We start from the raw sequence: 22,651 nt of genomic DNA on the forward strand, positions 1-22,651 counted from the left end.
TGATACACTTCCTTGATGAATCCGACCGCCAAAAGCTTCGCAATCTCCTCGCTAATGGCTCTGCGCTTCTCCTCGTCAAAGGGACATAGTCGTTACTTCACTGGCTTGTAGTCTGGCCCAATCTTCAAGGCGTGCTCAGTGACTTCCCTCAGAATGCCCGGCATGTCTAAGGGTTTCCATGCAAAGATGTCTCTATTGGCGTGGAGGAAGTCAACAAGCGTGCTTTCCTATTTGGAGGAAAGCGTGGTGCCGATCTAGAGTGCCTTGCCGTCGGGGTTGCTAGGGTCCATGGGGATCTCCTTAATGCCTTCAGCAGGCTCAAAGGACCTAGTCGACCACTTGGAGTCCGAAGGCTCCTTAGCGGTCCACTCTTGGATGTCCACAAGCTCGGTGGAGGCGATGATCACCGTGGCGTGCTCGCAGCACTCCACCTCGCACTCGTAGGCACGCTGGAAAGAAGTGTCGACGGTGATGACCCCTCGTGGGCCCGACATCTTTAGCTTTAGGTAGGTGTAGTTGGGGACGGCCATGAACTTCGCATAGCATGGCAGTCCAAGGATGGCATGGTAAGTTCCATGGAATCCTACCACCTCAAAAGTGAGGGTCTCCATCCTATAGTTGGTCGGACTCCCAAAGGTGATAGACAGACCGATTTGCCTAAGCAGCATGGCCTGCTTCCTAGGCACGATGCCATGGAAAGGCACCCGGTCGGTCAGACACGCGCTCGGTCAATGCCCATTACATCGAGCGTCTCGGCATATAGGATATTGAGACCACTACCGCCGTCCATTAGCACCTTGGTAAGACACTTCGTGCCGACAATTGAGTCGACAACGAGCAAATACCTCCCTAGTTGAGGGATGCTGTCAGGGTGGTCGGTTCGATCGAAGGTGATGGCGGACTCCGACCATTGGAGGAATGCAGGCATGGCGGGCTCAGTCGTGTAGACCTTGTGGCATGCCAGCTTCTATCGACGCTTGGAGTCATAAGCCACTGACCCCCCAAAGATCATGAGGCAGCTGTCGGGGGTCGGGAAGCTGTCATCCTTCCTATCGGCGTTGTCTACCATCGGCTTAGGATCTCTTCTCGGCTCCTGTTTGTGGGCGTCGCTGGACAAGAACCGCTTCATGAGAGCACAGTCCTTGTATAGATGCTTGATAAGGAAGGCGTGGTTCAGACATGGTCCTTTGAGCAGCTTCTCAAAGTGGTTAGGGGCGCCCTCGGTGGGCTTCCGACCCCCTTTACGGTCAGTAGTGGCCACGAGCGAGCTCTCGTGCCGCTCCTTGTTCTTCTTCTTGTGGGGACGGTTGCAGGTGCCCTCACCGGTGTCGTTGTCCCGCTTTGCCTTGCCCTTAGAGGGGTCAAAGATAGGTCCGACCGCCTCCTCGCTGGAGGCATGGCTAGTGACGATGTCGAGGAGCTCCTTGGTGGTCCTTGGACCCTTGCGGCCTAACTTGTGGACTAGGGACTCGCAGGTGGTCCTAGACAAGAAGGCTCTGATGATGTCGATGTTGGCGATGTTGGGTAGCTCATTGCACTGTCGGGAGAAGTGCCAGATGTACTCGTGGAGAGTTTCTCTAGACTTCTGTCGACAATTTTGAGGTCCCATGGGTTTCTAGGGCGCGCATAGGTGCCCTAGAAGTTGCCCACGAAGATCTCCTTTAGGTCCGCCCAACCGTAGATGCGATTGGGCGGAAGGTGCTCCGACGAGGAACAATGGGAGATTACGAATGATGAAGTTGTCATTATCCGCGCCACCAGCCTTGCAAGCAAGCCGATAGTCCTCGAGCCATAGCTCAGGGTTTATTTCCCTAGAGTACTTTGGGATGTTGGTCGGTGGCTGGTATCATGGTGGGAAGGGCGCATTGAGGATGTGCCAGCCAAAGGCCTGAGGCCTCGGTAGGTTGGGGCTTGGGCTTCGGTCCTCGCCATTGTCATAGCATCCACCATGATGAGGGTGGTAGCCATGGCTGACCCTCTGTCTCTCGCCGCTACGGGCACGCCTGCGGGCGTTCAGAGTGTCGTGGGCGTCGCGATTGCGGCCGAGGCGCTCGTGCATCGGGACCGCAACCCACTATCCATCATCGCACGGTGCTGGGTGGACAGAGATGTCCTTATCATGCTACCCCTAGGGCGTGTGGCGACCAACGTCAAGCTTGTGTCATCGAGACAACGAGCTCTCTGCTTGCTGCACCGCGACACACATTAAGTAACGTGCGGATCTCTCGGTGAGCCTGTCGATCCTCAGGCGTCGTAGGCTTAGGAATCCCTTGGAGCAAGGCTGCTACGGCCCCTATGTTTTGGCTCACCCAGGCAAAACATGGAAGACCCCTGTCATCCTCAACGATCCTCTGGTTCACCTCGCGTGCCCTGGCGCGAGCGCGTCCGCTATCTCCCTGGTGCACGATCTCTTGCTCGAGCTTTGCACGTTCTTGATCGAGTTTAAGCCATGCCTCCTTGAGCTCCTGGTGTTGCGCTCGTAGGTGCTCCTCCCGCATGTGTGAAAAATCCCCTGCGCCTTCGTCATTGTTGTCGTCATGGTCGCGTGGTAGGTTAGCCCCTCCTTCGTGGACGCTCTCGACGTGCCCTTTGGGGGTCTCCACCATGAATCATTCTCGTGAGGGGTGATGGCTTCCCCTGCTGGAATTAGAGTTAGAGAGGGACTCTGAGTCCGCCATGAGGAGGTTGTGGAATGATTCCACAACGTAGTCTGACATACCCATGAACTCGCTGTTCATGAGTGACAAATGCATGTGCTGCGTGACGAGGTGACCTCCGGTCTCCACGGTGTTGTGCAGGCTGAATGGAAACACCGTCGTGGTGCCCCAGGTGAGACGTTCTAGGGCGAGTGGCTCTCCTCTAGCGAGCTGCGTCATGACGTTAGCGAAGGAGAGGGTAAGGCAGCGCATGCCATCCCAGGATGGTTGGGGTCCTAGGAAGGCAGCGAGCTAGCGCTCAAGCCTCTCATAGTTGAAGTCAAGGAGCTGGTCGCTCCTAGGGGTGCGAGCCTCTGGTGCGTGTAGCCACAGCTCCTCGAATGCCTCGTCGATCGCGTCGAGGCTGGTGGAGTGACAAAGCTGGGTGGTGGCGGGAGCCTGTGCCAGCTCTCCCTCTACCATGATGACGAAGTCTAGGTTTTTGAAGCGCACGTGTGCGTCCAGAACCCAGCTAATGCCGTGGTTGGCCATCCAACGCCTGGTGATGATGTCGAGACACGCAAAAGGCCTCTACCTGGTGCACCAACTATCGGTGTTTTGAGTTACCAACTAGTAAATTTCTAGTATTACGTGTCGGGCTCGAATGGTGTGCTTAGAGGACACAAGGTTTATACTGGTTCGGGTAGAAAGTCCCTACATCTAGTTCATCGCTGCTGCTCATGTTACTAGCACTGAAAGTTTATAGTAGGGGTTACAAACGAGCGAGAGAGGGATATGTCCCAAGTCTCTGATGTGCATATGCTCCTAACGCATGTTAGGGCATGTGTTTTGATGTCTATAGTCGTGTAGAGTGGTGAATCGCCATCCCCCCTCCTAGGGCGTCTTGCTTCCCCTTTTATAGATGAAGGGGAAGAGCAGGTTACACAAAGAGAAAGAGAGAGAAGAGCCAAGGAGAGGAAGGCTTTTAGGACCACCGGGTCTTTCTTCTCCTTTATGCAGGTCCCGCTGACACTGCAGATGGTGATAGAGATGGCTCCACGTTGGGCGCCTATTCATCGCTGAAGCCATGCCTTAGCGTTGTCAGCAGGTCATGATGTCCCATTCTGTTCCGGTGGGCGACGCGGCGAACCAGCATGCTGGTCAGTCGTCATACAGGGATTAGGCAAGATAGTGACCACGCGTCCATCACTATTGGTGATGTGAGTTCTTTGGAGTGACATGTCGTGGGCACGGGTCATGTTGAGATGTGCCTACTCCCTGCACGGTGCTAGAAGTTTGACCTTAGGTTGTACTTTCTGGTCTATAGTGGTTGGCGGCGGTACGGGCTTCCGTCAGGAGCCACGCTTGAGGGGTCGGGTGAGACGGAGCCCTCAACCCAGAGGCCGGGTGAGGCGGGCCCTCGACCTAGAGGCTAGGCGAGGCGAAGCCCACCCCTAGAGGCCAGGCAAGGCAGAGCTTGCCCCCAGAGGTCGGGCAAGGCATTGCCCTCCCCTAAAGGCCAGGTGAGGCAGAGCCCCCGACCTAGAGGTCGAGCGAGGCAGGGCCCACCCCTAGAGGCGGGGCAAGGTGGAGCCCTCGACCTAGAGGTCGAGCGAGGCAGGGCCTGCCCCTAGAGGTCGGGCGAGGCGAGGCCCGCCCCTAGTGGTCGGGAGAGGCGGAGCACACCCCCAGTGGTCGGGCAAGGCGGAACCTGTGCACCTGGGGGTCGGTTGGAGCTGTAGTCACGGTTTTGACTGCTCGGATGAATGAATGTTGTTGACCATTAGCTCCTCCTCTTCGGATACCCTAGTATTGGTCCCCCACAAGGGGTGATTTCACTAGATGATTGTAGTGATTACAAACCTCCTGGGGCTACCACACAAGTTGGTAAGCTCCACGGGCGACGCTCTAGCCGGGTAGGAGCAAGCTCCAAGAGTAACAAACACAATCCATTGGCTTGAACGTGAACCAAGTGCTCTAGGAGATGAAGAGCAGATTGGTGAGCTCTCTAATGTAGTTTAGAGGCTCAAACTCTCATGGATTTGCAAGGGAAGCAATGGAGAAGCTTGAGGAGCTCCAATGGTGAGTGAGGGAGAAAGAGAGAGCTGCTCAGGTTGCACTTGGGAAGGGAATGGCCGAGATGACCGTTGGGGAAAATAGGAAGGAGATAGACATACCACTTTCTGTCCAACGGTAACTTTTAAGTCACGGCGGTGCCGCTTGGAGAGCGGCAGTGCCGCTCAAGCCAGGCAGCCAATTTGGCGAAGAGTGAAAAGCTTGCTGCAGTGGCTAAGTTTTGAGGATATTTTGGTGGAGAACCTTTGAGCACTTGTTTGCAAATTTAAGCTTGTGCATTGTATCCCTCTTTATAGTACGACTTTTCTTAAACTCAATTTCAATATATAAATAAATGAATTAGAAATGCCTTTGAGCCGGTTGCCGCTTCCTTTTGTAATTGGGGGATCCACCATCGAATGTATTGTCCTCTTACCCAATATTACTTCATAAAGGTTTGCAATTATCTGTGTCTCATCTCTTCAAGCAAATACATGTTGAGCTTGTGACTTGAATCTTTCCAACACATGTGAGTTAGTCCATTGCTTCAAGTCACTTCCACTAATGATTTGATCCTCAACACAATATGACTCCACATAGCTTGATTAGTTCCTCGACTTAATGCAAGTACTCTCTTCTTCACCTTAGCCATGGTACCTCGGTCCTCAAGCCATCGCTTGCCCTTCACCTCCACTTAGTCCCTCGAAGCTCTTTCCTTGCTATCTTCACCTTATCAAGCCATACTCAAGTCACATCATACTAAGCATCTATTGAAAAACCATTTCTTCAATATTGTAATCCTTGCTTGAATATCTTCTAGATATGAAAGTTCAGATCAATCAAGCTTCAGTTAGACTCACATAGAGACATATATGGATCAACATCAATGTGGTCAAGCCAATTTACGATTCCTTATATCCTCTTTATTTTGGCACGACATTCCTAACACTCACTTCAATCTTTATCTTTATACTTCTAGCTTGATCATATTAATGCAAAGTGATTTTCCAAATCTTTATCCATACAAGCAAACCAACATAGAGATCTACTTATATCCAATATGAGTTGTGTTCTTTGTCATTAAACATTTGCTTGGTATTTCTTCACTTATGCATTCTTTACTCATTCTTCAATCCTTGATCAAAGCTAATCCACTATCAAATTCTTCTTGTTCATGCAAAACAAGCCATTATTAAAACCAATCCAAAATTATCAACTCATGTCTCATTTACCATTTGCCAAATATGCTTGCTTCCTCATGATACTATGATATCCCACAACATAGAAGCCATTTCATCAACTCCCTTTGTATTATTGTCTTTCTCTTGAGCTATATTATTTCCATGATCTTCCAACACAACGATACACAATTTTGGCCTTGATTTGAACATTATGTGGAATATCATCAAGTTTGCCTTGTTGTTGAACCTATATACACTTCTCATTCCACAATCCACAAGGATATGCAATAAACTCAATTTCTATTCAATACTTAATAAACTTGTTAGACCTTTAATAGTGTTGTCTTTCAATTCACCAAAAGCCACTCAACGGCTAGATGCACTTACACCCATGGAGCAACGCCAAACATGCCCTTACTTGCACATGTTTCAGCAGACACCGATTCCCTTTTAAATTAGTGCTTTGAAATCACAATTCAATTCTTAGTTGCACGTGCTTATTTTTGTTAGATTTGAGTGGTACACTATCACATTTTATTTGCAAATGAGACTCAGCTTTTAAATCACAGTGTCCATTCTTAATTGGACAAGTTTATTTTTGGTTAGATTTGAGTGATATACTATCACATTTTATTCAACGAGACCCAGGATGGTTTCTACAAAGATTTGCACGGAGCGATTAGCATGTGTAGCACAGTAGCAGTGTGTGGTTGACCATTGTGTATTTGGAAGAGCATTTGTGGCTTCTTCATGGTCTAGCGCCTAGCGGTGGTCGGTAACGCTTAGCTGCGGCCAGTTCGGTTTTTGACTGTTTGGTCTTTTTGATGGTTTGTTTTATAAGGCCTCTTTTGATAGGAGAAACGTTTCAGTTTCTCATGAGAATCACTTTCAAACGGTCTTTTCAGCAAGTGATTTGAAACCAAAATGTTTTACCATTTCTACGTACACATGTGAAACGGCTGGAGGCTAGTTTCGCACGGATTCTCATCTCATTGCTTCTTGCTTTTTTTTGTTTCATTTTTAGTTAATTCTTTTTTAGTGCAAAAAGTTAAAATGGTTTTTATTTAAGTTGTTCTCCGTCCACAAAAAAGTTTAGATTTTTTTAACATATTTTTATTTAAATGATTTTTTAATCGGAATCCGAAATGCCAGCCAAACGATTTTATAAAGTGATTTCGATTCATCGTTAGAAACGTTTTCTCGAAAGAATCTGAATTCGAAACGTTTCTGCGAGAATCTGGAGCTCTACCAAACGAGTCCTTAGTTTCTTTTTAGTCGTCTTGTCCTAATCTTCTTTTTTTCTATACCAATAGAAACAGTGTCGTTCGTCCAAAAAAAAAAAGCAAAGCGTCAAAACGTTGATGCAGCCAGTAAAACACTAGTGAATTGAGTGAATTTGGCTCTGGAATTTGGAAGCATTTTTAGGTGGAGAATATTGATGCAACCAGTTCGTTCGTTCAGTATTCGAATTTGGCTCTGGAATTTGGAAGCATTTTTAGGTGGAGAATATCTTCCAGAATGCTCCCGGTATAAAAACGGAGCCGGCACCAGAAGTCGGCAACCACTTCAAAATTCGAATTCTCCCCCCTCCCCCAATTTGCCGTCCTGGAATTCCTTCTCCAGCCTCCACTGCCGCCACCCCCACACCTAGCCTCCCTTCTCGCTCGAAATCACCACTCAATTCGATCGGAAGCTGCCGAATCCTAAACCCCATGAAGATCTCCGAGCTCTCCCCCGAGTACCGGATCTCCCAGCTCTCCCCCGAGTACCGGCCGCCGCCGCCGCACGCCGCCCTCCTCACCGACCTCAACAGGATCGTCGCCGACGTCGAGGCGCTCGACGCCTCCGATTCCTCTTCCCTGGAGAAGCTCGCTGCCGATCTCCGCTGCCTCCTCACCACCCTCGCATCCGCCACTTCGTCCTCCTCCTCGGGCCTCAACGGAGCGTTCAGGCTCAAGGTATGGAACCTCGCCTTCCGCCTCTGGAACGCGTGCGTCGACCGCGCCAACCACAACTTCCCTGCGAGGGGGCCCGAGGCCGCGGTCGCGGAGACGGAGATCCGGCAGGCGGCGCCGGAGCTCCTCCTCATCGCCGGCCTCCCGGTAGGCGTCCCCAACGCCACTGTGAAGGCGGCGTCCCTTTTCCACCGCACTGGCCTGGTCTGGCTTGACCTCGGCCGCGCCGACCTCGCTTCCGCCTGCTTCGAGAAGGCCACGCCGCTGGTCTGCGCAGCTGACACGGAGGAGGATCGGGACATCCTGCTGGACCTCAACCTCGCGCGCGCGCGCGCGGCGTCGAGTCAGGGCAAGCACGCCCTCGCCGTCGCGTTGCTAAGCCGGTCCAAGCCCCTCGCCGCGGCGTCTTCTGAGGGGGTCAAAGCCCTCGCCGAGGCGTACCTCCTCCTTGGCAAGGCTGCTTTCGCCACAAAATCCCCGGATCCCGCCATCGACGCGTCGACCCTCCTAACCGAAGCGCTTGATCTCTGCGAGAAGGCCGCGGCCTCCCCCAGCTGCGACACTCCGACGACCCCGAGATCCACTCCTGCAACCCCAAAGCTCCAATTGATTAAGGATCAATGCCTCCGCTTCCTCGCCGCCGAGCGTCTCGAAGCCAACGACTACGAGGGCACCCTGCACTGTACCAGGGTCTCGAGAGCCTCACCAGGGCTGGGGAAGGAGCACTCCAGCATTGCGTTCATGGCGTTGCGTGCGTGTCTCAGCAGCGGTAAATTGGTGGACGCCGAGAGGGAGCTCGGTAGGCTCATGGCCAATGAGGAAGCGCCCGAATTCTTGTGCGTGTCGGCAGCCGAGCTGTACCTAGCCAGTGCGGGGCTGGATGCTGCACTTAAGGTGCTTGTTGCACTTGCCGCACGGTGCCACGCCAGTGCTGCAGCTGCTGCAGTGAGGGTGTTGAAAACGGTGGTTCAGGGTGCAGGCGGCGGGGCTGGGCGTGCAAGAGCGATTGCTGAGCTCGTGTCAGATGAGAGGGTGGTTGCGCTGTTCAATGGCCCTGCTAACACCCATGAGCGTGACACAATGCATGCGCTGCTATGGACATGGTTTGTATTCTCTTACACTACTGAACTCATATACAGTAGTACTTCGTAAGAAAATGTGTGCACCTACTGAAGCTGTTGTTTGTAATTTTGGACAGTGGCTCTGAGCATTTCCATGCAAACAACTGCGAGATCTGTGCGGATTTGATCGAGAGGTCGATGCTTTATGTTTCCCGTGACGAGGAAAGCAGATCCCGCCGTGCAAAATGCTTCCGAGTACTTTGCCTTTGCCATATGGCACTTCGTCATCTTGATCGAGCCCAAGAGTTCATAACTGAAGCTGAAAAGGTATTGATATTTCTCCCCGTTGCCTTGTTAGATGATATTGTGTGATGCTTTCTTATGCTTGAATCAATGCATACCTGTAGGTTGAACCCAATATCCACTGTGCCTTTCTGAAGGTAATGCTCTGTACATGCTGTCAGTTTTACAGGGTTCCATTTTAGTTTTAGCACTTTTTTACTAATACATATGCATTTTCTAGTTTAAGATCCTTCTGCACAAGAAGGAGGATGATGAGGCTATCAAGCTGATGAAGACCATGGTGGGCTATGTTGACTTCAACCCTCACTTCCTGACGCTCTCGATTCATGAAGCTATCGTCTGCAAGTCTTTCCGTGTGGCAGTTGCTTCGTTAACCTTCCTTCTAGGCCTCTACTCTGCTGGAAAGCCATTGCCAATGAGCGAGGCCACTGTCCTCCGCAACCTGATAGCCCTCCTCCTTCGTGAGCCAGGATCTGAGGCTGAGATTCTGAAGTACTCAAGACGTGCCAAGCTACGGATGGATGAGCTTGGTGTGGAAACTTTTTTGGGAAAGGGGACTGTAGGGCTGCGTGAACTGAATTGGTTTGCTGTCAGTTCATGGAATATGGCTTTAAAGGTGGTAAAAGAGAAGAAGTATGATTATTCCTCTGAATTCTTTGAGCTTGCAGCTGAATTTTTCAGCTCTGGTAATGGGGAAGATGATGCTAACCTTCTCTTGATTTGCAAATCATTGATCATGAGTGTCAGTTGCATGCTCCAGGCTGAAGAACTAAACAAGTCTCCATTGTCAGACTCTGACCTTAAAAAGGGCATTGAGATGCTCAGAAGAGCTGGCAAGGTAAACATGGAGCTTGCCAATTATCAAGAGTTGCTGATACCAGTGTGTTTGGATTTGTTTTTCTTGGACATTCTTTTGATTCATTTGTACTGATTTGCAGCTATTACCCTTGACTCTGCCTTCGGCTCCGGTGACCTCTGATCAATTGGAGAACAACCTGCCCTTTCTTCATACATTCAACTTCTACCAGCTTCTCAATAGACTGGACACTAGCGCACACCCTCAGCAGCTCCAATTAGTCAAGAGCTTTGCAGCATCTAAAGCATGTACACCAGGTCATCTTCTCATACTTGGAGACATGGCTTCTGAAGGCACCCAACCAAACCTCCAGGTTGCTGAGTTTCTCCTGAAGGCCAGCATCAGTACTGCCCTTGCCTCTCACTCGCCAAACTATGGGGTAATCAGTGCTGCCCTCAGAAAACTAGTATGCCTTTCTGGTCTCCAGGATTTCAGTGGTAGCATGAGTGATGCAGCCTATGATGTATTTCAACAAGCTTACCAGATTGTGGTTGGACTTAGAGATGGTGAATATCCATTTGAGGAAGGGAGGTGGCTTGCAATAACTGCATGGAACAAGTCATATTTACCTGTGCGGCTTGGGCAACATTCTGTTGCTAAAAAATGGATGAAGATGGGTCTAGATCTTGCTCGGCATTTTGACAGAATGAAGCTGTATATACCAGGGATGGAGGAATGCTTTGAGAAATTTCAGAAATTATCTGGTAAAGAACTTGATGAATGTAGCCAGCAAGATGGGGAACCAAGTACTAGCATGTCTGGTACTGGTAGTATGTCTCAACCTGTCCTAGTTTAGAAATTTGTGAACGGTGGAATTTCATGGCTGCAGATAAACAGAACATTTGTTTGAACCATAAATACCGATATTCTTCATATGATTGATGTGCACTCAAATGCGCTTCCATTTTATGATGAAAATTTCCATGATTTGTAGAGAAGTATGTGGTTATTTTGTTGGCAGTATAAATGTCCTAGAATTTAAGTATGCTCATATGCAAGGAAAAGTTATTTTTTTGTCTTATACTGGGTGACTTTTCTATAAGTATAATGATCTTTGCGTTTGCAGTGAGAGCGTCCCTCAATTTTAGTATGATCATGTGCAACACATATGCTGATTATCTGCGTTAAATATTTTGACTGGAAACAGGTTTTCTGAGGTGAGTTTTTTTTTTTTTTTTTTGTGTGTGTGTGTGTGGGGGGGGGGGGGGGGGGGGGGGTGGTGAACCCCGTATGAAGCTATTACATTTCATTACCATACCATATAGATTTCATAGGCATCCAAATTATTGCGGGAGGAAATTGGATTGGAGAGGAGCAAAAAAAGGACATGAAACATTCTACACAACCCTAAACCAACTATCTGATGTACACTCTGCTGAATGTATAACAGGGGTAAGAGCGAATCCTTTTCTGTCAAGGAACGGCAGGTTTTCCTCTGTGAATACCCCTTTCCATTTAGTTATGGACATTTATTGCCTTACACAGGGGCCAGGTTCTGATGGTGATGCACGACCATAACCTGCTAATGGTGCAGCAGCTACTCCTCTTTGGTTGAGCAAACATCTGAAGCGCGCCAATCTTGATGTAACAAATCTTGTGTCATTTGCATGCTTCTCAATCGGAGTCCACAGTATCTCTTCAAGGATATGCAATGTAAGAGGATTGGTGAGTCAAAAATCGTTCATACAGATGGCAGTGCAACCATGCATTCCTTGGCATGGCAGATGAGTATTTGTGAGTGGCATACAAATTTCATACTACCATAGATTACAAGGTTGCTTGTAAACTCTGCTTCTGTTAGTGTGGATCATGCCCTTAAATAATATTTTGGTGTACATCAACTCAATCGCTATACAGAATCTACTGAAATTATGAAAGCAGTCATCTATCATTGTTCAGCAACATGCTAAATTGTGCGTGCCTTTGAGAATTTATTCTATGCAGTATGCTCTTCTTTATAATAAAACAATGTCATATCTGAGCAGTGAGCATGCATATTTAACCTTTTATGCTAGGAATTTTGATGACATCTTACTATACTATATGAGAACATGAATATTGAAGATGTATATACTGGGTGGAATTTTATCATTCAAAGCATACCATATTTCTGCTCAAAGTTAACTGATTGGAGTACTGTGTCACACTATATTTATGTCCCCTAAATAATATAGGTGATTATAGCTTGCAATTAAGACTCTGGTTTGGATAATGTTTTATCCATTCAATTTGAAATATATCAGGCATTAATCAGGACACTCAACCTTTTCAGTCAGTTACCTGCAGCTGCTGCAGCACGTGGCCAAATTGTTTGCTGAATGTCTGAGGCATCAATTTCCTCACCCCACATGCAAACCTCACCACCAATGACCAATTGCTGCTGCTTTGTATCATTGATACCTTTTAGGGGCTCATTCATGTAAAATCCTTCCCATGAGGCATCCAAGTGATCCAGGTACCACTTATCCTGGTTGCTTACTATACATCTATGCCCTGCAGCAACCACTTTGGGTGCTACATCTTCTCCAAGCCTATTAATTTATGGGCAAAATTGCTAACAGTTAACTATTGGTAGCAGAAAGAAGAGCCAGGATGAACTTAGGAGTACAAATTGCATGAAAAATGTTAACTGAATCTAAAACCCTTTAATTAATTAATTTCTTCTTAATATAAAGCTGGTTCCTCCAAGTTTGGTCTTGTTTTCCATTTTATTTAAACCCTTTATTTCACTGAATATGTATAACCCTGAAATGTTATGCCCCTTCATGTTCTGAACAACTGTAAACTCCAGGGCGAGCATCGTGTGAAACTGGGAGTCATTGTGCTATCGATGCAAGTAAAACCTTCCCCATGTCATAAATTAAGCAGAAAGTGAGTAAATACCAGTTATGCACCACGGTTTTTGGGTCCAATTTGTCTCCAAAACTGTTAAATGTCTCTTCCCTGTAAGCATGAAACATTGTCTGTTAAATTTTTAATGGCTAGTAACTTACTGGAACCTGGCAAAATTGTCGAATAGGGGTACCAGTTTATGATGTCGTAGCCATGTGATATCGCTATCTTTTGAGATCTTAATACAAAATCTCTGTATGCGTCTGATACGTTCATATGGTTATTTTTCAACCTATAAAAGGATTGTCTTGAATTAATTGACTGGTACAAGAACATGACCAATTTATTTTCTACTTATGCATATAGTCATAAAAAACATCAGGTTAGCTGTGAAATTGTAATTTCACTTAGCGCATAGAAATATACCATCCTTCAATATGGGGTGTTGTGGTCCAGCAGCCTGAAATTCAGAGAAAAGAATGAATGTGTGATCGATAGATCTATTGTTTGGTCACTGCACTATATCAGTTGTAAATGCAATTGTTGTTCTTACTTGTATTGACTTCATCACCGCCTAAGTGGACAAATTTGAACTTAAAAATCTTGCTAAAATCTGAAAGATAACATAAATTGTGAACTCTGTTAGACTGCTGTGTAGAATACTAGGATATTTACTTTTTTTCCAATAGTGAATTAGTGATTCAATGCATATAATCTGTCCATTATAGCCGTTCCCAATTCATAATAGCTTGATCTTTCATGCCATTCCCACAGAATAGTGATCATTTGAAATAACTAGCTTAGGAGCGACTTCAATTTTGTCAACAAAATCGTTAAGATGTACCACCTGAAAGAATGCCATCGATGACTTCAAATGTAAAGTTTTTACTGACATCAAGTGGTTCTCTGCAGCTTTCTGAGGGCCATAATGATGGGTAGCCGACACCCCTGAAAGGTATAATTTTCACAATTCCAGCCTTGCATTTTGTCATATTAGTCAAATTGCACTTGTGAAATCTTACAGATTAATTTTAATAACTTCAATAAAAAATGGTTTTGCCCTCCAAATGATTTCCTGTAATTTTGAAACACATTGGACTTTAGAACATAATGAAATTTCTTACCATGAGCGGGCATGGCCAGGAACATCAATCTCAGCCAACACATTTACACCTCGCTTTTCAGCATACCTGCAAAGTGCAATTTGACCAATATACTCACTCTCAGTGAAGTTTCTTTTAGTTTCCATCGTTTTGAAGGCAGTTACCTCCAAATTTTCAATGCTTGTATAATATTGGTATTGTAAAGTTTTGTGATATTGATAATGAAAATAGAACGCACCGTACAATGTCAATAGCATCAGACATTGTATATCTCTCTGAATAAGAGTATGAACCGTTCCACAATTTGGGGTATGAAGGTATTTCAATGGGAAATGACTGCTCGTCCACGATATGCCAGTGGAGAACATTCTGTGTGACAAAAGAAATAAAACAAGTAACAAATAAGAAACTATTTAGCGAGCATAGACAGTTAAAATAAAAATTCAAACCTTTTTTGTAACTTATGGGTCAAGCAATTAAAATTTAATGCAAATTCAAAATATCAAACTTACCAATTTGCTGTAAGCCATTGCATCAATCACTCCTTTGATTATCTTAACAGGGAGGTAGTGTCTCGCGGTATCTGCAAGTAAGCTTAAATTAATGGTGTTGTGATCACTCACAGGACGTCCACATTGTTGACATTTGATATGTGTAAAAGGTGGAAATGCTGGTTCTAACCAATAAGCAATCCCCGGTAAGGAAATCTGGGTCTGTCGGTAATTATCCAAGGAGCAGAGTTGAGTTCAATGAGCCGTGATGTAAAATCAAAGTAACATAACTGACCAAACGTCTGCATTGATTAGAAAAACTAGTGTTGGACTGCATGATTGTGAGGCATCTTTCTTACACTTATTGCTTGTAACTCTATGAACCACATGAAGTAATTACCTGCAAGGCTTGAAGTGCTCCAAAAACTGTTTGAGCCTACAAAATATTGTAAGGGGTCATCAATTCATACCTATTGAAGGGCCTTGCATTGTGTATATAGTAAATGCTAAGTGCGATTTCTGCATTTGTTTCACTTTCTCTTGACTCTTGCAACCTACAGCTTATCCCAATCCCCATGTCATAACACGTAGAACATAGATATGTTGTGGAGTTTACATTTCATAGCGGAGTTGACATTACATGATACTTATTTACAGACATAACTTGTGTTTTTCTTGTAAGCGTCCATCTGGTGTATTATGTTAATTTGTATTTCAGAAATTTAATAGGGAAAGGTCTATTTAGGAGGGTTTAGGACGACATTATGCATGCTAGATGCTACAAAATACTCTGAAGGCTTGCATGGTGCAAATAAGTTCTGAATTCATCTTCAAGGAGGGAATAGGAGTAAGCTTCTAATGTATTTTTAGACAATGCAACTATACATTGAACTCTTTACTAACCTCGATCTGTGCATACAGTGGATCTCCTGTTGTTGGAACAGTTAAGTTATATGACTCATCTGCCCCAAAGCTAAGCTACAGAAGATGACGAGTGCAAAGTATCAACATAAACAGATGTTGCAATCTGTATGAACTAATAAAAATATCGGATCAAGCGAGCAGATTACCTCATCTTCAGGTGTATGGACAACTATATTAACACAAGTGAGAACCGAAGAACTTGGGTTTATTCCATCAACGACATGGTTCAGTGTGATCAAATCAACCATCCTCTGGAAGGCGTCCTTCAAGATTGATTTCTCATCAGAATACGTGCTTCCCACCATTGACATTGTGATATCTTTCTTGATGTAGAGCTTCTGTGTTCCATGGGACACCGACTGTGGCATCGGCCACAAGTCGATGTTGTCAGCAGCGATGCAGGATCCGATCACCAGAAATGCAAGAAGCAGCCTCAGAGCCAGTGCCATCTTTGCAGAGTGGTTCGTATCCTTCTCTACAGAAACTGCAAACACCTAGTAGAGTAAGAAAAGAATCAATGAGTTGTGAGTTTTGACAGGCATCCCGCAGCTACTACAGGTGACAATCTTTTCCTGGCGAGCTCGAAGGCCCAGCCTCACCTCAGAGAAAAAGAAATGATGGGAAATGAGAAGTTGCGAGGAAGAACGCAGCAATCTGAAAGCGCGAGACAAGTACCTTTTTCTCTCTCTCTTCCTACACCTGTTTGGAAGAGAACCAATGGAAAGATTATTTGATTCCTATCTTAGGACAGAGACGAGCGACGAGGAGGTATATGAGGAGGAGCGGCAGCTTGCCATTGCAAACCGGGGTCAAGGAGTGGTTAGATGGAGGGAAGAAAAGGCATGCACAGGCCCTGGTCTGGTGCACTTGGGTGACCCAAATCAGGTACGGATGGGCAGGCAATCAGCTCAGCTCACAGATGCTGCTAATTTTGGTAGCAACTCTGCTCCATATACAGGACCAGTGTTTTCGCTATAGTATAGTAGTAGTAGTAGTGTATATATAATAATTCTATTACACAAATGTTGTGCATACATTTCTTGATAAATATTGTACGTGCATAAACGGGCACGTTCTGCTTTTCCGTGCTAATATTTTTTTGTTTCACAATATGAACCGGAGGTGCTGGCCAGATGGCGGGAGCGGGGAGGTGCCGCGGGTTGTGGCTAGTAAAAAAGCGTGACAAGGATCTGGTTGGTAGGTTGATCACAAGCTGTTGCCCGTTTTCACTGTCCACCGAAGCGTCACGTTGCTGCGCTCACTCAGTTTTTGGCCTTCCCCCCTCACTATTGGTTTAATCTTCTTTTTCGAAAGCTGCTGGTTAATTGTATAATGATGGCGCATGCAGACAAAATGCCATTAATTTCTGTCTAACAGTTCGAAACAAATACTGTAGCTTGCAAGAACGGACTAAGGTATCTGTATCTGGTTCTTCTTCTTCCCATCAGGTGGTGCTGGCTTGGAGCATGACTATGCAATAAGCAGGGTCGAGATGTCACATCCGAGCAGAACCTCTTTCTAACGTAACAGCAAGGATTGAAGCTAGCTCCTCCATAGCGGAGGTAAGCCATTCTTGAGGAGTTGATACACGCAATTTACGTGCTGCTAGTATATGAAACATGAAAAGGGTGCGTAAGAAATTGTTGTGAATGACCTGCTGGCCGTGTTTTTTTTTAAAAAAAAAATTTGACAGTGGGACAGAGTGCGCACACTGTCACGGGTCACGGCACGCACGAACTTGGACTGAGTTAATCGGCTATCTCATTTTGGGCCGAGATATTATTATTGCACAAAGTTGGGCTGACTTGGCACATGAGGCTAAGACTGGATCGTACTGCTACCTGGCCCATTACTGGTTAAACCTTTGACGCTACATTTATAGCTAGCGCAGTTAGCAAATAATACTCTGCGTTTTCCAGTATATGTTGAAAGATGGTGTCAAAAAGGTCTGCCATGATCACACAGTAGGTGATGGTGATCGGTTTTGGTGAACAGCGAAGCCAAACCAAGGTCTTGTTTGCTTGACCGAAGTAGTTGTTGAATTTGACGGAGCTCGAACGTGTGCCTAGGCTGGGTTGGGATGTGCCCAACCCACCACTGCTAGCTGAGAGTAGTCAAATTTGCTATCCTGCAACAGTCACATGACCAACCCAACACTCGTACTAGCCTACTAGGTCATTGGACTGCTAGTTCTATGATAAATAAAGCATGCTCCTAGTTTCTACCTGCATTTCCACGAGGGTCGTTTCAGATAGTCAAAAGATGAATTGTCCTGTAGCCGGTTTTTGCCGATGGTAGTAGTAGAAAGCAAGGTCGATGAAACCTAATTGCCTGAGCCTCCAATCTTGATTCCAAATGCAGATAGACAGGTTGGTAAATGGTCCACCAACTGTGCCTTCAAATGGCTGTAGATTCGGAAATGTGGTAGCTTTGGTTTCGCTATTAATTCTTGAAACACTTTATGGAAGTGAGGCTAAGTTTCGGTGTTCATTTACGAATTGTCTGGGAATGGCTTTGTTTCTTGATTTCTGTAGAGTTCAGCCAGTTTCAAACTCCACATGTCGATCGATGTCAGCCATTATATTCTTGTGAATTCTGGAGCTCTTTCCCCGAATGGTCTGCAATAATTTGCGTGAGCTGACGGTGGCGGAAATACGCCCTGATGGGACTGATATAGTTGCACTTGTCCATAAGTGCCAGAAATACGCCTAACTTTGACGTCTATTTGTGGTGAGCTCCAAGCTTCCAACCCTGCACCGCTTATGAATTCATGCACCCTTCAACAATTCAGTGACCATATTCAGCTCCAGCTAGCTCGCAATGCAAAGCGACGATGGCAGTTGTAGTTGTAGACAATGTGTTTGCTCGCCGCTACTATTACTACTACTACTGCTACTATCTATGGCTCGGCAGAAACAGGTTATGCACACATGGGAAGTGTCTAGCTTGCCATGAGTTGTTTCCAAGAACTCACCAAACCCATACTTTATTCACCCTCCAATGGTCAATGCCGCATGTAAAAGTTTACTAACCAACCTGAATGGTCTCGTTTCCCAGGTTAGGTTTCTATATCCTGCACTTGACTGCTTACCTCCTGCCGTCGAACAAGTTTGAGGATCTAAACGAGCACTTAGGACTGGGATAACATAGTCATCATAATAAATTAGCAATTTGCGAGTTTAGGAACAGGGATGCACAGTCGCACAAATTTAAGAACTGTTGGTGTACTTTAATTACTCTCTCAAATTCTCTCCGTCTTTATTTTTTTAGAAGAAGAAGCACGCTCTCAAACTCTTGTTCGCCCACTTGATTCATTCCCAAATACTACTACCCCCATGTTAACCAGAGGCGGCCGATAGATGCCAACACTATAAATACACGTGTACAAGCTAGCACATCGTCGAACACATACCTAACTATCACCTGTCAGCCTGCGGGAACACACATAGATGGCCATGGCCAAGCCCGTCCTGAGCTTGCTCGTGCACCTGCACGCCGCCCACCTGTTCCTGCCCGACCCGGCCGGCGGCGCAGTGTACAACGTGCTGCGCTACGGCGCCCGCCCCGACGGCGCGACGGACGCGGCGGGACCCTTCCTCCGCGCGTGGGCGGACGCCTGCCGCTCGCCCCGCCCGGCCACCGTGTACGTGCCGCCCGGCCGGTACCTGGTGCGGAGCGCCACGTTCACCGGCCCGTGCCGCAGCCGCGCCGTGACGTTCGCCATCGCCGGCACGGTCGTCGCCCCCGCGCGCTACGGCGCGCGCGGCTCGTCGGGGCGGTGGATCACGTTCGAGAACATGGACGGCCTCGTCGTCTCCGGCGGCGGCACGCTGGACGGCAGCGGCAGGGCGCTCTGGGCGTGCAGACGGCGCGGGCAGCGCGACTGTCCGAACCCCACGTCGGTACGTCGTCGTCGTCGAAACTCGAAACCTGACGATCGATAGCACAAGCTAATGTAATGCGCCTGCTAACTTGTCTCGCCGTGCTTGCTTTTCAGTCTCTGACGATCGCCAACTCGAAGAACGTGGTGGTGGCTGGCGTGCGGTCGGTGGACAGCGAGCTGTTCCACGTGGTGGTGCTGCAGTGCCACGGCGTGACGGTGCGCGGGGTGACGGTGGAGGCGCCGGCGGACAGCCCCAACACCGACGGGATCCACCTGCACATGTCCAGCCATGTGTCGGTGTACGACGCCAGGATCAGCACCGGCGACGACTGCATTTCCGTCGGCCCCGGGAACTCTCACCTCTGGATCGAGCGCGTCGCCTGCGGCCCCGGCCACGGCATCAGGTACGTCGTCGTCGTCTCGGTCAGTCGTCAGTGCGTCAGCGCGATGCGCGGTGATTTGTCTGCATGAATGAGGCAGAAATGCCCACGTTAGGAATTAAATCGAGAAAATCAAAGCATGGGAATGGAAGTTTGAGCTGGTTTATGGAAATCAATCCATAAACTGGTTTGACTGAAACGGCCTCGAAAGTTGAAAGATCTTCAAGTCAGACGGTGGCAACGTTTTAGTGCGTTAGTGGAAACAGACCTGACCTGGGCCCGCTTAATAATACTCTAGTTTGCATATACTCGCATGCATGGCGTTTGGGTTTATTTGTACCTAACCTAATCCATCCACTAATATAGTGATGAAATCAACTCTGCTTTGTGACTTGTTCAACTATTATTAGCATTGGGAGCCTGGGAAAGCAGCAGGGCATGGAGGTGGAGGCGGTGCAGAACGTGACGGTGAAGACGACGTGGTTCACCGGCACCATGAACGGGCTGCGGATCAAGACGTGGGGCGGCTCCAAGCGCGGCTTCGTCACGGGCGTCACCTTCGCGGATGCCACCATGTCCGGCGTCGACAACCCCATCATCATCGACCAGAACTACTGCCCCGACAGCAGCGGCTGCCCCGGCGCCGGCAGGAGCTCCAGCATCAGGATCAGCGACGTGCGGTACGTGGGCATCCGGGGCTCCTCGGCGACGCCGGTGGCCGTCAACTTCGACTGCAGCCGGAGCAACCCCTGCAGCGGCATCAGCCTGCAGGACGTGGCACTGACGTACCAGAACCGGGCCGCCGCCAAGTCCTACTGCCGGAACGTGCAGGGGACCACGCTCGGCCTCGTGCTGCCTCCGAGCTGCCTCTGAATCATCAGACGACCATCGACCTTGCATTGCCGGACACAGCAGCTATATTAGTTGCATGCATCATCACGTGTATATAGATGCATACGTCGACTGTATTATGTACGGAGTATGTAGGGAGTGCTTAGACTGCGCGAACATTACGAGCTTCTGACAGTAGATGATTAACATCTGTTGGATCTTTTTTAATCCTTCATATTTTTTGCATTATGATTATTAGATGAGGGAGATTTTTTAGAAAAATAATTTTATTATTGTGGTCTATGTACAAGTTATGCACTCAACAAAAGCTCTCAGAGCACAATTCTAACACCAAACTAAGCTGAAAACCTCCTAAAAGACAGCAAACCTATTTTTGGCAGAACTCTCCATTGCTGTAGCCTGCGGTCTCCAGCACACTACACGCTCATTTCACCTTTGGGCTTGTCGTTCTCCTTGTGTAGCATGGACCTAAGACATGTCTAGCAGGTAGCCCTAAAGATGACATGTAAATAATAATACAGCATCTTTCATTTTTTTTATATATCAAAATCATCATGCCATTTTAGTTCAATTTAAAAAAGTAAAGAATTGTGCTTGCTCCTACACAAACTTGAAAGTGCAAACTAGATCTACCTAAGATGAGTAGCAGATGATAATATATGATCAAATTCTAAGTTTGATGTCTACTAGTGTATCTTATTGTGTGTCTATTTATTATAAGCGGCCGGCAATATGACACTTAATAAGGGCTCCTTTGGATAGGGGCATACCCGCGGGGATCCCAGCCTGATCCGCGGGTGGAGAGAGGCCCGCGGCGCTGCTCCCCGTCGTGATCCACGGCACCATTTGGAAACCTCGTGGGTCAAAATAAGCCCGTGCCTTTTCCACCCCAACCCCGTCAATCCGCGCGGCTTAGAATAAACGCCTCCGAGGTCGTGTTGTTTCTTCCCGGTCGGTCGTCGCTCCCTCCTCGCTCCCTACTACCGTCTTGTGTCGCGTCGCCCAGGAAAGCATGGCGGCTAGGGTTTGAGCACCGCCGTCTCCATCCCTGAGCCAGCCGTCGTCGCCACAGGCCCTTGTCGTGTCGCCGCCGCCGCAACTCCTGGATCCTGCTCCGACTTTGATTCGGGCGGATCCTGCTCCGACTTGGATCGGGCACTTCCTGGATGGCGGCTATGGTTCGAGCTCTACCCTCTCCTACTCGTGCTCCTCCAATATCTGCTCCTTCTGTTCACAGGCCATATGTTCTTTTCGTCTTCCTCGCAGAGCGCCACTATGGAGCCTAGGGTTTGAACGCCGCCAGTCGCTACTCCGTCCCACATCCACCAGCTGCCACACTCGTTGAGCTGCCGTCTGCACATTCTACATCCCCGGCCAGCCATCTCGCTCGTGGTCTCTAGCTACAGGTTCGACGCCTCCTCCTCTGTTCTACGTTTCTTTTAGATCTGTTTGGTGTTCATGAATTGTGTGGTGATCTGGTGGTTCTTGCCACAACTGGTGCTCTTTTTATTGTTCTATGTTTTTTCTTAGGTGCAATCCTGTCAATTTGTTTCCTTCACTTGTTAGCTGCATCGACTGGTTGCTTCTTTTTTTAGTTGAACATTAGGTTAATGACTCCAGTTCAGTTGATGTTGTCAAACTAGCTTGCTGCTCTTTGTTTGGCTCAAGGTTTCCTCTGTTTTTGTTTTTCAGATAGCGCACTGCAGTTGTATTTTAGAGTATCAGTAGTAACTGACCAGCGGAGAGTTCAGGTAAAGCTCAGCTGCAGACTTCGTTTTTCAGTCAGTTCAGAGATTTCTTTGTAGTAGTTGTTTGTTTTCCATCGGTTGCTAGCTGTCTTAGCTCTTAGGTGCTTCATGTGCAGCTTTTGAATATTCAAGCTTTTTAGAATAGTATTCACAGTTCAGTTCAGTGAGTGCTTTTCAATTTGTTTGGGTAGCCTGTTAGCAGTAACACTTTTTATTAGATTAATTATGTTTACTCATTTCTTTCGTTTGCTTCCGTGATGTTTTAAGCAAGTACTAATTGTTCGTAAGGTCAGTATGTCACAAGTAGGCATATGCGACTTTTACAATTAGAAGAGAGACGCGTTAGGTAATTTTGGAACATAGGCTTCAATTATAAATACATAAGTAGGCC

The 22,651-nt window shown here is 47.4% G+C and overlaps 4 protein-coding genes across 6 annotated transcripts; 2 read left to right on the forward strand and 2 right to left on the reverse strand.

The window, feature by feature from the left end:
• Nucleotides 1-254: 254 nt before the first annotated feature.
• Nucleotides 255-611, reverse strand: LOC136461236 (uncharacterized). The gene has a single exon (XM_066460615.1). The coding sequence runs from the start codon at nucleotides 609-611 to the stop codon at nucleotides 255-257; it is 357 nt and encodes a 118-aa protein (XP_066316712.1).
• Nucleotides 612-7,469: 6,858 nt separating this feature from the next.
• LOC136459621 (TPR repeat-containing protein ZIP4-like) lies at nucleotides 7,470-11,002 on the forward strand. Its single transcript, XM_066459457.1, has 5 exons — nucleotides 7,470-8,930; nucleotides 9,026-9,215; nucleotides 9,296-9,328; nucleotides 9,412-10,029; nucleotides 10,130-11,002. The coding sequence occupies exons 1-5, from the start codon at nucleotides 7,585-7,587 to the stop codon at nucleotides 10,841-10,843; spliced, it is 2,901 nt and encodes a 966-aa protein (XP_066315554.1). The 5' UTR covers nucleotides 7,470-7,584; the 3' UTR covers nucleotides 10,844-11,002.
• A 320-nt stretch (nucleotides 11,003-11,322) lies between these two features.
• Nucleotides 11,323-16,183, reverse strand: LOC136459622 (beta-hexosaminidase 3-like). Of its 3 annotated transcripts, none has more exons than XM_066459459.1 (15): nucleotides 16,073-16,183; nucleotides 15,544-15,891; nucleotides 15,377-15,451; nucleotides 14,874-14,909; nucleotides 14,664-14,775; nucleotides 14,495-14,565; nucleotides 14,221-14,351; nucleotides 14,004-14,069; nucleotides 13,727-13,827; nucleotides 13,433-13,492; nucleotides 13,306-13,339; nucleotides 13,073-13,171; nucleotides 12,931-12,990; nucleotides 12,328-12,578; nucleotides 11,323-11,683 (listed from the first exon to the last, which is right to left on the reverse strand). In XM_066459459.1, exons 2-15 carry the CDS (start codon nucleotides 15,844-15,846, stop codon nucleotides 11,517-11,519), a joined length of 1,566 nt encoding a protein of 521 aa, XP_066315556.1. In that variant the 5' UTR covers nucleotides 15,847-15,891; nucleotides 16,073-16,183; the 3' UTR covers nucleotides 11,323-11,516. The 3 variants fall into 3 exon arrangements, with proteins under 3 accessions (XP_066315556.1, XP_066315555.1, XP_066315557.1); XM_066459458.1 differs by having other exon boundaries at nucleotides 15,997-16,099; XM_066459460.1 differs by lacking the exon at nucleotides 16,073-16,183 and having other exon boundaries at nucleotides 15,377-15,446; nucleotides 15,544-15,646.
• Nucleotides 16,184-18,846: 2,663 nt separating this feature from the next.
• LOC136456972 (polygalacturonase-like) lies at nucleotides 18,847-20,786 on the forward strand. Its single transcript, XM_066456991.1, has 3 exons — nucleotides 18,847-19,299; nucleotides 19,395-19,684; nucleotides 20,071-20,786. Exons 1-3 carry the CDS (start codon nucleotides 18,847-18,849, stop codon nucleotides 20,531-20,533), a joined length of 1,206 nt encoding a protein of 401 aa, XP_066313088.1. The 3' UTR covers nucleotides 20,534-20,786.
• The last annotated feature ends 1,865 nt before the right edge of the window (nucleotides 20,787-22,651 follow it).

This window comes from Miscanthus floridulus, chromosome 6 (genome assembly GCF_019320115.1).
Source record: "Miscanthus floridulus cultivar M001 chromosome 6, ASM1932011v1, whole genome shotgun sequence".
Taxonomy (NCBI): Eukaryota; Viridiplantae; Streptophyta; class Magnoliopsida; order Poales; family Poaceae; genus Miscanthus; species Miscanthus floridulus.